The 17722-nt window shown below is 47.1% G+C and overlaps 1 protein-coding gene across 4 annotated transcripts in view; it reads right to left on the reverse strand.

The window, feature by feature from the left end:
• Positions 1-17722, reverse strand: part of EXPH5 (exophilin 5) — an 80895-nt gene that overhangs the window by 17464 nt on the left and 45709 nt on the right. For 3 of the 4 annotated variants that reach the window (XM_043579265.1, XM_043579263.1, XM_043579266.1), the window contains exons 2-4: positions 16774-16934; positions 14743-14905; positions 3159-3207 (exon numbers count right to left, since the gene is read on the reverse strand). In XM_043579265.1, coding sequence (XP_043435200.1) covers positions 3159-3207; positions 14743-14905; positions 16774-16934 — 373 coding nt within the window. Of the gene's footprint in view, positions 1-3158; positions 3208-13270; positions 14080-14742; positions 14906-16773; positions 16935-17722 lie in introns of those variants that run through there. The other variant, XM_043579267.1, reaches the window with a different exon arrangement.

Below are 17722 nucleotides of genomic sequence, written 5' to 3' on the forward strand. Positions count from 1 at the left end.
TCTACTGATATTGTCTGCAATCCTGACATGATGAGACAAACAAACCTGTCACAGAGTAACCTTAGACTATCTGAGAACTTCCTAGGGCGGCCAAACCTGTACAACAGCTGTCGGAGCTGAAGCCTGAGCTCAGTGATATTATCAAACGCCTTGGCAAAGCCAACAGATTAATTTTTCAGAGTGTTCCTGAACGTGTTCTCTGTTTTCTGGCAAAGGCCAAATCCACCAATGCACCTGCAGCTTAAAAGCACTCATTCATTTCTTCTTTCAATTTCTGAGTGCTCAGATTGTGCCAAGCCATGGGGAGGGACAAGAGTGCAGACATGGTCCTGGCCTTGGGGAGCTCACGCTGGCCCGGTGTGCTGAGTACTCGGGTGGTGTGTTGTTGGTGGCGGGGGTGGGGGGTGGGGGGCGGAAACAGAGCTGGCGTGTCACCTAGCATCAGGCCCAGCCAAAATCTGTTCAGAGACGAGAAGTGATCAAGTGGCCAAGGCTATCTGGCTTTGTCTTTTGTCTCAGAAATGGTGACCACTTTGACCCCAGTGTCCTCACCTATAAGGAGATGGCTCTCACTGGGGGAGATCTGCTCCCCAGAGAACACTGGCATGTTTTGGAGATATTTTTGATGCTCACACTTGAGTGGAGGAGAACTATAGGCATTCCCTACCTGTGAGTTTGAACACACGATGGCCCCGCAACAGAGAAGGACGCGGCCCAAGATGTCAGTAGTGCTGAGGTTGGGAGAAACTCTTGAGCTACAAATCTCTAACCTTCTCTCTAGCTCTAAAAATCCCGTTTTTCTGAGAACCTTGGCTGCTGTTAAGCTGATGAAAATGTTTAAACAGCAGCTCTCTGGGGCGCTGGGTGGCTCAGTCAGTTAAGCATCTGACTCTTGGTTTCGGCTCAGGTCATGATCTTGCAGTTCGTGGGTTTGAACCCTGCATCAGGCTCTGTGGTGGCGTCCCCTGCTCGCACACGCTCTCTCTCTCTCTCAAAAATAAGTAAACATTAAAAAAATGTTTAAATAGCAGCTTTCTTTAAGTGGAAGTTCATCTAACAATGTAGCACAATCTCCTGTAAAATACCAGAATCCCCTCTGTACCCTTCCTGACAGGCTGCTAACCAAGTGATGGGAAATTTATTACCTCGGATCTTGGCAAGATCAAGCAGCAATGGCCTCAGCAGCAATGGCCAACTTGTAGCCTTTTGCAGGTGAAGGAGATAAGATTTCCATGAATAAGTAATGGAAATCTACACGTCACACAAAACCTTTGCTTTAGACAGTTTCATTATTTTCTCTCTCTGGCTTCCTTTTTTAATGTGTCATTTATTTTCAAGAGAGAGAGAGAGAGAGAGGGCAAGTGGGGGAGGGGCAGAGAGAGACAGAGGAAGACACAGAACAAAGCAGGCTGACAGCACGGAGCCTGATGCCAGGCTCGAACTCACCAACTGCGAGATCATGACCTGAGCTGACGGTTGGACGCTTAACCGACTGAGCCACCCAGGTGCCCCTCTCTCTCCGAATTTTTATAAAAGTTATTAACGGGAGTCAACAATCACTGGCTTCAGTTTCATTTCTTTTCCCAGGTCTTACCCTTTTAGAAGGGCATGCTTCTGAGTAGTGAAATGGTTAAATGCAAGTGGCAATCAAGAGGGCCAGCAAAAGGTAACCTATTAATCCTCAGACTGGATTGTCACGTCCTGAGAGTTCCAAATTAGCTCTACTGTTTTCAACCTCCAGGCATTTGCAATTCTTTTTCTTAAATATAATTTATTGTCAAGTTGGCTAACATGCGGTGTATGCAATATGCTCTTGGTTTTGGGGGTAGATTCCTGCAATTCATTGTTGAGAGTCTCTTAGGGCTTTTGCATTTGCATTTGCAATTCTTTTTGATCCCTCCTCTGCTTCAGACCCCAATGCTCTCGAACGATAGACGGAGGTCAGCTCTGAGTACTTCTCCAAGGAAAAGCAGGAATCCAGAGGCATGCGGGAGCAGGGCTGGAGACATGACCCTTCGGTCCCCTGCTCAGTTAAAGGACAGTCTACCGGTGGTGAGCAACCCTGTGATCATAAGCAAGCAGGGCTTCCGGGCTGACAGAACCCCAGGCACTACTGACTTCTGCCTGTGGACTCCCAGAAACCCAGATCTTCTAATCTCGACTCTACCATTCACCAGGGACCTTGAACATGATCTTCAAGTTCTCTGAACCTCAGTTTCTTCATCTTTCAAATGGGGATAATAATAGTCTACTTTACAGATTTTCTCTGGGGATCAAGCGAAATGATCCACATCAGGTGCCTGGATGATGGCAGCTTCGCAAAGAGAGGGAAGCAGTTATTGGTGCTGGTCATCTGGCTGGGGCTCAAGCATGGAGAGGAGACAGGGCTCATGTTGTTCCCAAAGAGGTGGGATTAGGCTGAAGAAGAAAGGGGACTCTCTTTTAAAAGTTTCTGAAATAAAGAAGCCCTGTTTGTAGGTACTCCTCACTAGAATTCTACCATGCTTTCTGGGAAAAAAAAAAAAGGCGGGGCACAGGGAGAGAGCGAGAGAAATGTGGGCACTGGTACTAGGACCGCAATAAATTGAAAACTGCCTCTATCCTCCTCCTGCACTCTTGGGGCCTTTCCAACATTCTCTTTCATCGCCCAAACACATGAGTCACACAGTAAGACAGAGGCACGTGAAGATCAAAAGTTAAGACCATGAAAAAGCGAGACACAAAGACTTACAGCTTCTCCATCTTGTAAGCATGTGAACAGATAAACTGAAGTCTAAGCCCTTGGTGGAGGGTTATGTTGGGTCAGTCCCCCCACGTGAACTTGCTCCAGCCAATCCTCGCTTCGCTGAACACAAATGATGTTGTAAGGGTGGCAGTGAATGCCTCTCACGTCTTCCTCTGCCCAGTGCTTTAGGGATATACAGGGGTGGCCCGTGGGAGAGTGTCAGAGATGCCGCTGAGGGGGTGAGTGGTACACGATGGCCTCAGTCCTGGAAACCCAGCACAGTTGGGAAACTTTAAACTCCCTAGGAGAAATCTAAGATGTCTAAGGTCAATGTAAAACTGAGCCAAGGAGAAGCCTATTTACATAGGTGGCCAACGAGGGGGCTCATCAAGGCACAATTCCTGAGCGTAGCGTTTCGCTTCTGGTTACTCACCGTAGCGGTTCGCCTCACAGACACGGAAGGTCCTGCACGGCTGTCACATCTGTGGAAAAAACGTGAAATGATTTCTTTTTTTTTTTTTAATTTTTTTTTTGAACGTTTATTTATTTTTGGGACAGAGAGAGGCAGAGCATGAATGGGGGAGGGGCAGAGAGAGAGGGAGACACAGAATCGGAAGCAGGCTCCAGGCTCTGAGCCATCAGCCCAGAGCCTGTCGCGGGGCTGGAACTCACGGACCGCGAGATCGTGACCTGAGCTGAAGTCGGACGCTTAACTGACTGCGCCACCCAGGCACCCCTGAAACGATTTCTTTGAACAAGTGCCTCGCTTTCACCAGGAGGACAATCAATCAACGGTACCTCTGCCGTGATATCTTGGTATCTTGAGAAGATATATTTCTAACGTCCTTTAGGGAGACACTTCTTGGCTAATGCTTGTTGAAAACATTTCAGAAACTTTTTCCTATGATTGTTTAGGCTCAACGTTTTACATCTTCGTATGTCAGGCAGCCAAGAAGAAATTACCTAATACTGGATTTGGATTGGAACGCAGCACAAAGACATAAAAACAAAAATAGTTACGCGTGTCGAGCGCTTGCTATCAGTGTTCTCGTGCTCTACGCGCATGTTATCATCTCATTTCAATACGTCACTCTTCGAAAGGGGACACTATGACTGCTGTCATTTTACAGGGAAGTCAGAAGACACTGCCTGATGTACACAGTTAGTGATGAGCTTAGAGCTGGCCACAGGCTCATTAAATCCTGAGCACTCCTTCTTAAGTAAGGCACATGGACTCTTCTCGCAAATGGGAAACAGATTTCCGTACATTTTTATTTTAAAGAGGGTCAGGGCCAGACACAACAATTCACCAGGGAATCTTTAGAAAGCAAGCCCTGTAAAGGTGGCTTCTGGATGTTTGTTTTTATCAAGATGCCTTATTTGGGGCGCCTGGTTGGCTCAGTCAGTTGCACGTTTGACTTTGGCTCAGGTCATGATCTCAGAGTTTGTGGGTTCGAGCCTGGCATCAGGCTCTGTGCTGACAGCTCAGGGTCTGGAGCCTGCTTCAGATTCTGTGTCTCCCTCTCTCTCTACCCTCCCCCGCTCGTGCTACATGTCTCTCTTTCAAAAATGAATGAACATGTAAAAGAAAAAGGTGCCTTATTTGCTATGAAGCCATCTTGGAAAATAATTATGCTTTTACCGTCTATGCTGCTTCACTCAAATTCAGTAGGTAAAAAATTTACAAGACATGGGTCCCAAACTGAGATCGATTTTAATCTTTTAGATCCATAATCCTGTGCCAAGCAGCGCTCTGCCTGAATTACAGCTCGAGATTTAACAGACGGCAATTACTCACTGCTCTGTACAAGATGAGGTCCTGTCCTCCCCCAAGAGAACAGCAAAGGGAATCAAGAATTAAACAAACAAACTGGGACTTCAGGTCAGATCAGTCAAAACTGGCAAGATGCAGTTTTCTTTTATCTGAACTCCTAGCTGCTTCGTGGTTCCCCAGAGTCGGGCATAAAATCTGGGAGGCCAAACAATGTTTATATGTTAAAGATATCCAAATCAAACTGTAGGAAAGAGTAGATACACAAAGAGCAGAAATACAGTTGAACTGGTATGAAAGGTGGAAAACAGCAGGAGGAAGGGCCCAGAGATGGGAAGGAGCCAGGCCGCTTGGGAACTGGAAAGTAATTCAATCTGCCGGAGCCAAGAGAACATACCAGATTGTGAAGACTCTTTCCAGCGCCCTGGGGGCCGCAGTGCCCACAGAGCACCCACGCAGCTCACCAGCCGGGGCAGGGATATTGTCCCCAAGGAGGGCAGGAGGGAGGATGATGTGACCCATAGGATAGCAGGAGCATGACTGGGATGGAGAGCCACCGAGGGTGAGGGCGAGCTGTGCGTGGGGCGGGGGGTGGGGAGGGGATGCGTGCCCTCCCCCCCGCCCCTCACCTAATGGTGTGCAAGGCCGAGTGTGGGTGACCTTGTGGATTTGCTGGCCGGACACAGGTGGCTTGGAGGCACAGAGTCTCTGCACCCACTCCCAGACCCTCCTAAAGGTGAATTCATGTTTCTGATGTGAACAGCTCTTGCTGGCAGAGCGAATAAAAGCAGCAGTGGGGGGCACCTGGGTGGCTCAGTCGGAGGGGCGCCCGACTTTGGCTCAGGTCATTCATGATCTCACGGTCGGTGAGTTCGAGCCCCGCGTCGGGCTCTGTGCTGACAGCTCGGAGCCTGGAGCCTGCTTCGGATTCTGTGTCTCCCTCTCTCTCTGCCCCTCCCCTGCTCATGCTCTGTCTCTCTCTGTCTCAAAAAAATAAGTAAACGTTAAAAAAAAAATTTTTTTTTTTAAATAAAAAATGAAAGCTTCATGGGGTCACTGGAAGCAAGGCTGGTAAGAGTCCACAGACCCGGCGACTTCATGGGACACATGGCTACCTCATCTTCTGCATTTGCTTGCAAGCCCTCCTGATGCCCTGTCTTCAAGATCTCTCACATCCAACCCCACGTCTCTAGCTCACTCACTCTGCCGACTAAACTATCATTTCTCTCCTAGACTCTTCTCCATCCTTCACACTACCCACAGAGATCTGTCTAAAACGCAAATGTGATCATATCAATCCCCTGCTTAACATCTTACAAGGTATTATCCAAAATCTTCACTTGACACAAGACTCTTTTATCTGATGAGCCTCCTAGACCACCCCTCACCTTTCAAGCCTTATTGCCCCGCACTCCAGTCATCTGTAGGTACCTGTATGCGAGGCTTACCGAATTTATTTCACTTCCATAAAATCTTCTCTTATCTCTATACCTTTGCAGATACCATTCAGAAATTCTCACTCAGTAGATTAGAGTGTGGCTCAAGAATATTCTTTTTAAAGGGGCACCTGGGTGTCTTAGCCAGTTGGTTAAGCATCCAAGTCTTGATTTCGGCTTAGGTCATGATTCCAGGGTCATGAGATCGAGCCCCACACGTTGGGCTCTGCGCCGAGTGTGGAGCCTGCCTGGGATTCTTTCTCTGTCCCTGTCCCTCTGCCCCTCTCCTGCTCGCGCGCTCTCTCTCTCTCTCTCTCTCTCTCTCTCTCTCTCCCTCTCAAAAACAAACAAGGAATATTCTTTTTAAAAACCAGAACCCCTGGGGTGCCTGGGTGGCACAGTCGGTTAAGCGTCAGACTTCAGCCAGGTCACGATCTCACGGTCCGGGAGTTCGAGCCCCGCGTCAGGCTCTGGGCTGATGGCTCGGAGCCTGGAGCCTGTTTCTGATTCTGTGTCTCCCTCTCTCTCTGCCCCTCCCCCGTTCATGCTCTGTCTCTCTCTGTCCCAGAAATAAACATTGAAAAAAAAATTTATAAAAAAAAACCCAGAACCCCAGGTGACTTCCCCCAAATACTGATGGAACATGTTCTAAGCATTGGCCATGGAAGAACTCCATCTGGATGACCATGGGCAAGTCAGACCCTCATGTCCAAAATGGACTTCTGCATGGTCCTCCTGCATGACCACTCCTTCCCATCCAATCAACCAACAGATCCTGTTGATTCAAACTCAGAAATCCTTTTCAAAACCACCCAGAGCTCTACATCCCCCCATTTGTACCCCACGCAAGACATTTATCATCTGCTTTGTTTCTGCACTAGTCCTTTTCTTGTCCCTCTCCCTCCAAGTTTTGTTCCAATCCAGTCCATTCTCCACACTTCAGCCAGAGTGATCAGGACAAAGTGCATCACACTACTTCCCTGCTGAACATGTTACATGATTTTTATTTGCTCCCAGGTGAAAGTTCAAATTCTTCTCTGCATTCGTAAGGCCCTATACCATCTAGTCCCCACACACTTCCCAGCCTCGTCTCTCACCTTTGCATATCCCTCTGCCATGAGGAATCAGCACACCTCTGAGCATGTGCACAGAGTTTGCCCGAAACATTTTTCTACCACCTGTTTGCCCGGATAACTCTTGTCCTTGAGCATTTTCCCTGGAAGAGCGTTCCAGGCTCAAGACAGTCTAACAAACACTCCATACGTGCTCCCAGAGCATGTGGAACTGCCCTCCCATCTTAGCACTATTATGTGTCTCTATTTCCTTTTTTGTTGTCCTCACAAGACCAAAACCGGGGAAACCAAGGGCTGTAAGCTTTGCTCCTCAGAGCCACGAGCGGTATTCCTTGAGCCCTCTTCGTTGAAGAAATCAGCAAATGTGTTCATTTTTATCCTCATATCTGCCCCTCCTCTTATGTTTCTTCCCCACCAACCGACAGCTTCCTAAGTCAGAGAGGAGAGTTCATCTCCATTCTTCCTTCATCTTCACCCGACACATCCAATTACCAGGTTCTCATGATTCCACAATCTAAATCCGTGCACGAATCTGTCTGCCTTTTGCTCTCCTCTGGCCTGCCTCCTTAGTTCAGGCTGCCACTATCTCAGCGCTACCTTACGTGGTCTGACTCGAGTTTTGTCCCCTCAAGTCTGTTCTTGGGGCCGCACCTGGGTCACTTTCCCAGCCTTGGCTCTACTGATATTTCTTTGGGGATACTTAGCAACATTTCTGACCCCTACCTACGAGACACCCTAAGTTCTCACCCTTCAGTTGCGAAAAGCAGAAATGGCTTCGGACATTGCCAAATGTCTTTTGCGGGGCAAAATTGCCCCTGGTTGAGAAGCGCCGAGCTGAAGTGATCTTTCTAAAGTGACGATCTGATTATGTCATTCCTCTGTTTAACAGCTATCAATGGGTAAAATACACATGTGTACCTGCACACCTGCAATGGAATACACCAAAAGATTTTAGTGTTTGTCCAGGTCAGTAGGTCGCGGGTGACTTTATATATATGAAATATATATATACATATATATGAAAAATGCCATTACTAGCAAAAGTGATTAATGGCTTCCCACTGTCTACAGGGTCAAGTCCAAGCTTCTTAGCCCTGCACATCCTTAGCACTGCTGGGCCCTGTGTTCTGGCCTCTACCGGCCTCTCACTCCACCTCTCACGGGTCTTACCTTATACCAGGGCACTGAACCTCAACCACCTACATGAGTTTCTACTTTGTCCAGTCTCTACACCTTGGCTGTGTCAGTCTTTCTGCCCAGTGCAACCTCCTGACTCTTAATTACCTAGCTCAGTCCTATATGTCCGTTCACAACTGGCTCTCCTCTTGCAGGAAGGCTTCTGGTCCTCCAGTCTGAGTTAAGCACTTCTCCTACACGATCTCACGGCAGAAATACCACGCACCTTCCCTAGCACTCACCATATTGCACCGTCATCTCTGGTGACTCGGCTGCCACCCAGGCTGCAGTTAGGCTGGACGGTATCCCCGTGTGAACTCCACAGGGCATCCCTTTCTCAAGATACTTACAGTCATTTTCCAGAAAACTGCCGTGGGAAAGACATGAGCCCACGATATCCCACCACGTCCCAGAGTTCTGTGCCACACCTCACACCCAACCACATGCAGGATTCTGGCGTCCCCTCCTAGCCTGAAGTTCTCCGGCAGGGACTTTGCCTTAGTTTCACAATTTTATCTCCAGCACTAACCACAGTTCGTGATCCAGAGTAAGACTTTGATAAAAGCCCCATAAAAAAACAGAAGAGAAACCATCGCCTGGGCTAGCAATACCCTTGCCAGGAGTTCCGACAGCCCTTATTACCACAGCGGAACAGGAAGCTCTACCGCTGTGGTTTCCAAACCCGACTGAGCATCCAAATATCCTGGAGAATCTAAAATAAGTAAATAAATAAAGCTCCCTGTGTCCCATGTCAGCCCTTCCGAATCAGGATCTCAGATTTGGGGATCTGAGGATCTGTCATTATTTTTAAATTGTTGATGAGATTATAATAATGATCAGCTGAATCACCTGAACCGCGGGCCACCCAGGCTGAAACCCAAAACCACTCCCCTTGTCCTGCCTCTTGTCATCAGAACGCTGCCGTCTACCTGTGGAGACCACACCTGGCTTCACCGAAGGAGCATTTCCCAAGAAGGATCTTGCTCCCTCTGACTACTCCTTGCCATCGAGGTGTTGAGATTTTTGTATCTTCAAACTCAGGCATTTGTAGTGAGTAAGAGGCTCAATAAATAAATGAATGAATAAAATAACCAGAACCCAGGGGGGAAATACCATCTGCCTTTTCTTCTTTGCACATTTTAATTTTTTAAATGTTTTTATTTATTTTTGAGAGAGACAGAGCACGAGTGGGGGAGGGGCAGAGAGAGAGAGAGGGAGACACAGAATCCGAAGCAGGCTCCAGACTCTGAGCTGTCGGCACAGAGCCCAACATGGGGCTCAAACCCACGAGCCATGAGGTCATGACCTGAGCCGATGTCGGATGCTTACCTGCCTGAGTCCCCTAGGCACCCCTCATCTGCCTTTTCAACTTTCCAGAATAGTATCTGAATGTCTTGCTTATGTAATGCGAGGTTGCAGCCGGAGCGCCTAAACTGGGTACACCCTGTGCATCAGGCAAATTTGGGCATGTCTGAGGAGGAGCGAGGTGTATTCACCAAAGCTGCTTGCATCTCAAGGGGGAAAAAGAACCTTCCTGAAGTCACAGGGTAAAGGGCAGGGACTCACAGCCGGAGAGCAGCTGCCACTTTCCAATCTCCACTGCGCACAGGTACTTACATGCGCGAGGCACGGTGACGGTCCTCAAAGGAAAGAGGAGATCTTAAATTTATGTTTTAATTTTTTTTAAGTTTATTTATTTATTTTGAGAGGGAGAGTGTGGGGGAGAAGCAGAGAGAGAGAGGAGGCAGAGAGAGAGAGAGAGAGAGAGAGAGAGAGAGAGGAGAGAACCCCAAGCAGGCTCCAAGCTCTCAGCACAGAGCCTGAGTGGAGCTCATGACCCGAGCCGAAGTCGCATGATTAACCAACTGAGCCACCCAGGTGCCCCTCTTAAATTTAACTGTACAAGCTACTCAGGAGCCTTATGAACTAGTTCCCTTGCATTTTCACATTGCCTGAGTTCTGGGGCACCACCAAATAAGGAGTAAGGGGGGAAATCCACATCCATAAAATTGCCACAACGAACTGCAGTTTTGAGAATGAAGGTGGCCCCCTTGTAGAAACCACTTTTCTGTGGATTATGTGGTACCATGAGACACAGAGTGGCAGGCCCAGCATGCATTCATGGTGGGGAGGGCATCACTGGAATAACAGGGGTCTGGGATAAGAAACGAACAACCGTAGATGCTCTTTGGCAGCCAGGAAGATTGCATTTGTAAGCTCATGACGTATGCTACTGGGTACTTGCCGAACTACATAGAAGGAAGTTTTGAGGCTCTAGGTTACTGAAATTTCATGCTGGGGCTCTGAGCACTATGTCACAGGCACTAAATGCCCTATGACAAGACGGGAGGAAACACAACGCCCAGGGAAATGCTGGGGGAAAGATACATGCAATATACATGCATATGTCTCTCGAAATTGTTGGCTAGCAATAAATAAATCAAAACATGAATGGAAAATATTTGTCCTTTTTCCTAGCAGTGGGGAGGAGGCACAGAGGATATAGTTCAATCATTTACAAGCAGGATTCAAATAATAATGGGATAGGAGTGCCTGGGTGGCCTAGTCGGTTAAGCATCCGACTCTTGATTTCAGCTTAGGTCATGATCTCACAGTTTGTGGGTTCGAGCCCCACATCGGGCTCTGACAGCATGCAGCCTGCTTGGGATTCTCTCTCTCCCTCTCTTTCTGCCCTCCCCCCACCTGTGCTTTCTCTCCATCTCAAAATAAATAAACTTAAAAAAATAATAATGGGATAATTTGGGAAACACATATATCTGAGAGAAGAAACTAGTTATATCTGAAGCAGAAATGGCAAAACTTTTTGCCTTTTTGTTAATCCATTAAGTCACTATGTTCCCATGGCTTTTTACCACTGATATTAGAACATTAAAGCTTCAATATATCATATACTTCTACTGGCTGGGCCTTTCTTTTTAAGTTTATTTATTTATTTTTGAGAGAAACAGAGACAGTGTGAGTGGGGAGGGGCAGAGAGGGAGAGAGAGAGAGAGGGAATTCCAAGAAGGCTTTGCACTGTCAGCACAGAGCCCGATGCAAGTCTTGAACTCACAAACCGTGAGATCATGACTTGAGCCGAAACGAAGAGTCACACGTTCAACTGACTGAGCCACCCAGGCAGCCCTGGCTGGGCCTTTCTAAAGTGAGTACCTGGGGTGCCTGGGTGGCTCTGTAGGTTAAGCGTCCGACTTCGTCTCAGGTCATGATCTCACAGCCCGTGAGTTCGAGCCCCGCATCGGGCTCTGTGCTGACAGCTCAGAGCCTGGAGCCTGCTTCGGATTCTGTGTTTCCCTCTCTCTCTCTGCCCCTCCCCCGCTCTTGCTCTGTCTCCATCTCTCTCAAAAATAAATAAAGTTAAAAAAAAAAAAACTTTTAAAGTGAGCACCTGATGAAATGACCAAATCCATTTTCTTCTGGGGAGAGTTATCCATTATCCAGCAGCATTTCTCAGTTAAACCACAGCTTAAAAGATGAAAAGTAATTTCTCTGATACTCAAGTCTTTCAGGGCTGAACAGAAGGCTGTATTTTGCCCAGAGGGCTTGTTTCCCTTTCTGTGATTTGCAAAAGATCCTCTAAACTGCTTTGCTGACTTGTTCTCCGGAGCACCCAGTGTGACAACGTTGAGCCTCGATGGCTTAGGCAAGTAGAAACCTGAATCCTACTTGGCACAGGATGACTGTGCTTTCCGGAGCCCTCTGCCAGTCCCTCCTGGTGCAGTCATAGGCGAGGAGGGGCTCTTGAATCATGGATTTAGAAGGCTGATTTTGTATTTCAAAAGATTAGAACTGCCAAAGAAAGTCAAGTTCTACTTAAGAGGAAAGAGTGTCTGGAAGAGGACAGCACACAATGTATATTCCTACCTTAAACCACCTCCTCGACACACATACACACACACACACACACACACACACACACACACACACTCAGAATTTATATCCAAATATTTACGTCATGCACATATTTAAAAATGAAAAGGACATATTTGTACAGCTTACCTACTGAAACTTAAGAGCAAAAAATAGTGCCTTCACGATATTCTGTACCCGCACATTCCATTTCCACTTGGCAACTAAAAATGTATTTAGAGAAGACACATTTGGAAAACTGCTGAACATCCACATATATACTTGAAGGATAAAATCTGTTTCACATCTGCATGCTTATTTTTATGTTTCAGTGCACCCAGTTGTAAAAAAGCTACAAGTCATTTTGGTCTACAAGAAGGACGGTTGCTAAATAAAAGTTTCCTTTTTTTTTTTTCCAATTTGGTCTATACCCAAAAAAACATGGGGCTGCCTGGGTGGCTCAGACGGTTAAGCGTCGGACTTCGGCTCAGGTCACGATCTCACAGTTCGTGGGTTCCAGCCCCCTGTCGTGCTCCCTGGTGTCAGCCCAGAGCCTGGAGCCTGCTTTGCATCCTCTGTCCCCTCTCTCTCAGCCCCTCGCCCCCGTCCTTCTCAAAAATAAATAAACATTAAAAAAAAAAAACAAACACGGGGACGCCTGGGTGGCTCAGTCGGTCGGGCGTCCGACTTCAGCTCAGGTCACGATCTTGTGGTTTGTGAGTTCGAGCCCCACGTCGGGCTCTGTGCTGATAGCTCACAGCCTGGATGCTGCTTCGATTTCTGGGTCTCCCCCTGTCTCTGCCCCTCCCCTGCTAGTGCTCTTTCTCTCTCTCTCTCAAAATTTAATATACATTAAAACACACACACACACACACACACACACACACACACACACACAGGATACCCAGATGGAGAATCTAGATTTTCTGTCTCCTCGGACCCACTTGTGCAGTGGCTTGCAACAGGAGCTTGGAAATAACTTGCCCACAGAGTGAACAGGTTCCTCAACTTTTCCTGGTTTCCCGATGGGAGACGGCTGAGCTATCTAAAACTCTGCCTTACAGAAAATCACCGAAAACACAAATTACATCACAAGTTCCAGCTACACCACGTGCCAGGAGTATTTCTCTTCTTATAAAACGCCTGTCCTTTAAAGGACACACTCGTGGGCTTTAAAGCCCCAGGTGAGGGCAAACACTCTCACGAAGAAAAAGCCACTTACCTGTTTGAAGAGCACTTCCTGACAAGCGGCTCTGGGGGGGGGACCAGCACCGAAACCTACATGCTGCTCAGCCCTCCACTATTTCGGCAAAGACAAGAGCAGGCTCAGGTGGGAGCTGGGCGCGAAACACCGTTCGTCCACCCGGGAGGGGAGAGGGGAGCCCAGGGTTCTGTTCTGCAGGCCGGGCAGCCTCTCCCCACGCCCACCGGCGGCGGGCCACGGGCTGTTGTGCAGCGAGGGTGTCCTCGGGCACCTCCTATCCAGCGCAGCAACGCCCCCTTTCTAATCGGTGGACACATCACATGTGAGACCGACACCTTAAGAGGGCGGGAAGCTTCTCAACCAGGAAGACAGGCCGAAAATATTTAGCAGTCAGCTCAACGGCACGTAAGCAAAGCTTGGCTTGTTTTTCACAAAACGATCTAACGACCCATGAGTCAAGACGAACTGATTTACACGGGTTCACACTGCGAACGATCCGGAACTATGCCTCCACTCTCCTCAAAACCTCCCTTCCTGCACCTGAAGCTGAAATTCTGCATAACCACATCAGAGAAGCTGTCCTGAAACCTGCCAGTCACAGGAACACATTTATTCCCTCGGTTTAAAAAATACAATTTTCCTCTGTTCTCTGTTCTCATCTTATTTACTTTCACCTCAATCTTTACACGTCATCTCTCCTTGTGACCACAGATACCTATATCCCCAAGGAAACAGGAGTTTTGATTTAAAAATATCTTCCCGACCAGGCTGGGTACACACCAGCCTCTAGAAGCAGTGGGAGAAATTGTCAATGATTCTCCCCAACAATTTTTTTTTTAATGTTTTTATTTATTTTTGAGACAGAGAGAGACAGAGCATGAGCAGGGGAGGGGCAGAGAGAGAGGGAGACACAGAATCTGAAGCAGGCACCAGGCTCTGAGCTGTCAGCACAGAGCCCGACGCGGGGCTCGAACCCACGGACCACGAGATCATGACCTGAGCTGAAGTCGGATTTCTTTTTTCATGTTTTTATGTTTATTTATTCTTGAGAAGAGAGAGAGAGAGAGCAGGGGAGGAGCAGAGAGAGACAGAGACACAGAATCCAAAGCAGGCTCCAGGCTCCGCACGGTCAGCACACAGCCCAACGCAGGGCTTGAACTCACGAACCATGAAATCATGACCTGAGCCACAGTCAGACGCTTAACCGACTCAGCCACCCAGGCACCCCATTTCTTCCCAACATTTAACCCTTCATCCACCCAGGGCACTACCTGCGACGTGTGCAATTGGTTAGGAGTTGGATTCCCAAAGAGCCAAGTTTCGTGGTTTCATAAGGACTTTGTCCCTATGAGAGCTAAGTCCCGTCTCCTTTGTTCCTATCTGGGTTTAAAGCCTGAGAGCAAACATTAAACATTCTGAACACAAAACAGGCCACTGGCCTCTGGCATCAGATAACTAGTGAGCCGTCACATGATCTGAATTTCACTCACCCTTTCTGTGCCGGTGACAGAAGCTTTGAAGTCTCCCTTCTGGATTTTCTGAATGAGAACAGGGAAGAAAATGACGATCTGAAGCTCAGCCGGGAAGAAAGAGACATGGGGTTTCTTTGATGAGGCGTAGTTTTAGACCTTGACGTTTGTAATTCCACACGATCTAGACGAACGTTGGAGAAAGGGGGCATCACTCAGTATTTCCGGGTGAATGTATCTCCGAGAACTAAGACTTTGATCTTGCTTCCCACCTCCCTTTGCAGACTGAAAACACAGCAGGCATTCCCCCATGGAGACCTGAGGAATCAGGGGAGCTCTGTGCCCCTGACGGTTCTGCTGAACAGAGAAAATGCTCGTAAAGGGCAGGGAGGCTTTCAAAACGCACCGTGGGCCACAGTTCCGCGGGACATTCCTCCCTGTAAACCAGCTGTGCCAATCCGTCCGAGGCCCAAGGTGGGGTGTCAGGGACCTCATTCAACTTTCAAGTGGCTTTTAGCTGCCCCGTCCTTCAGACGTTTTTATTTTAGTACTTTAAAACCATAGTGACAGATACTATACATGTAACTTTTTGCAACCAAAGAAAGTCAAGGAAAAGGAGATGAAGCCATTTAAAGTGTTCCTTAGTTCCATCAAAAATCTATCTCTGTGTACGTGTTATTTGCTACAATGTGGTTTCTATGCGTGCGTGCCTATAACGGAAACAGGTCTAATAGGTGTAGAGGTAATGTATAGTTACATATGTGAGTATTAAAAATCCTAAGGCAGGATCAACGTATACGAAGTCTATGATACTGTCATACTTTTGGACGTGCTGAATTTATCAACACTAGAGGGATTCCACGGAAGGGGGAAGCAGCCATGGTATACGTTGGGTTAACTTCAAAATCTGAACTGTAAGTCTTTTTAGAGAGGTTTATTTATTATGGGGGCTGTAAAATGTTGTCCATATAAAGTGTGGAACTATTATTACATGTTTCTTGCTGCTACTGTAAGTAACACATTAGTCAAAGCAGTCAACGTGACTGTATCAGTGGAAGATATTTTAACGCACTCTGTTATTCTCACAGTGGTCCTGTGAAAGCAGGTTTTATTATCCTCATCTACAGATTAGAAAAACACAAGTGATGGGTGAAGGTAAGTGACATGTGAATAGTCACATAGTTGCCATGTTCCGGGAAGGCATTTACCTACGGAGCTTAATTTACCAAAGTTCCAGAAAGGTGGCAATTCTCTTACCACCTTCCCCCTCTCTTCTCCTATCACCCCTTCTCCACCCCCACTCCCCTCCTCTGTCTCCTTCTTCTGCCTCATCATCCCATTCACAGAAGTGCTTACCATGTTCCAGCTCAGCACTTTGTACGTATACAACCGCCCTATGAGGTAGGTATCATCACACCCATTTAAAGATGAGAAAATTGAGGCTTAGAGAGAATAAGTAACAGAGAGAATACTAGTAACAGAGAATAAGTAATCCATGTGAACAGTCACATGGATTCTGAAAGAATAGAGAATACAGAGAGACAGAGTGGAGATCTGAATCCAAGTCTCCTTTGATATCAACTTGTGTGTTCTTTTTTTGTTGTTGTTTATTTATTTTGAGAGGAAGAGAGAGAGGGAGTGCAAGTGGGGGAGGGACAGAGAAAGAGAGAGAGAGAGAGAGACAGGGAGACAGAATCGGAAGCAGGCTCCAGGCTCTGAACTGTCAGCAGAGAGCCCAACTTGGGGCTCATACCCACAAACCGTGAGAACATGACCTGAGCCGAAGTCAGATGTCCAGCCGACTGAGCCACACGGGCGCCCCTCAACATGTGTGTTCTTAACCACTATGCTATCTTGCCCCATCCTAAAAACACACCCCTAGGACATTACAGTACATTTTCAGTTGACTCTTCTTACTGTATATTATGTTAGAAAACTCTTGTACCTTATGATTTTAAAATAGCCCAAAACATGGATTGGTTCATTGGAGTCCTTATCTATCATACCAGGCTATAAGAAAAAAAAATTTAGACGTGTAAGTTTTTTCCTCACCATTTTCTGCCATCCCTTTCCTTAGCCTGTATGTGAGTGGTTGTTTCAACATCTGGCTAACGTCTGTTTCATTGCAAAACTTCTTTCTTTGAATTTCTTCAAACCATTCACCAGTCACTCCTTGAAGCCATCTGATATCCCTCTTTGTCTTCTGGAGTTTGCTGAAATGAAACAAAAATACCAATGTGCCCTTTAAATTTCTTCACATCAAGTGCAAACTCATGTGACAGGAGGCCAAACGTGACCTAGAAGAACTGTGTAAACGGAGTCTGGGGGGAAAGCTGCTCTAGTCAGAATTTCCTTTTTACCACTGTGTCCATTTTTGGCTGTGTTTTTCTAAATACGATGACAATCTAAGTTTTGCTAGTCATTAAAACAATCACACTGGTAGTGACAACCTGGGACGAGCAATGATCGATAGTTTAATGATATGGAAAAACCAGAATATTCTAGCTCTTTTTTAAAAAAATATTTGTAAATGTTTACTTACTTTTGAGAGACAGAGAGATACAGAGCTTGAACAGGGGAGGAGCAGAGAGGGAGGGAGACACAGAATCTGAAGCAGGCTCCAGGCTGTGAGCTGTCAGCACAGAGCCCAGCACGGGGCTCGAACTCATGAACCGTGAGATCATGACTTGAGCCGAAGTTCGATGCTTAACTGACTGAGCCACCCAGAATATTCTAGTTCTGATTACTCATTCATTCATTCATTCATTCAGTGTTTATTGAGCAATGTCCATGTACCAGTCCCAGTGTGGACAGTGGGGATTCAACACTGAATATAACAGGGTCCTTACTTACCCATCCAGTGGCCAAAGATACAGTTAACATGCAGAGAAGAAATGGTTGAATCTAGTTTTAGATAACAAAATTCTCTGGGGCTCCTGGGTGGCTCAGTCAGTCGGTTGGGTGTCCGACTTCAGCTCAGGTCATAATCTCATGGTTCGTG

The sequence above is a fragment of the Prionailurus bengalensis genome, chromosome D1, assembly GCF_016509475.1.
Source record: "Prionailurus bengalensis isolate Pbe53 chromosome D1, Fcat_Pben_1.1_paternal_pri, whole genome shotgun sequence".
Classification (NCBI taxonomy): domain Eukaryota; kingdom Metazoa; phylum Chordata; class Mammalia; order Carnivora; family Felidae; genus Prionailurus; species Prionailurus bengalensis.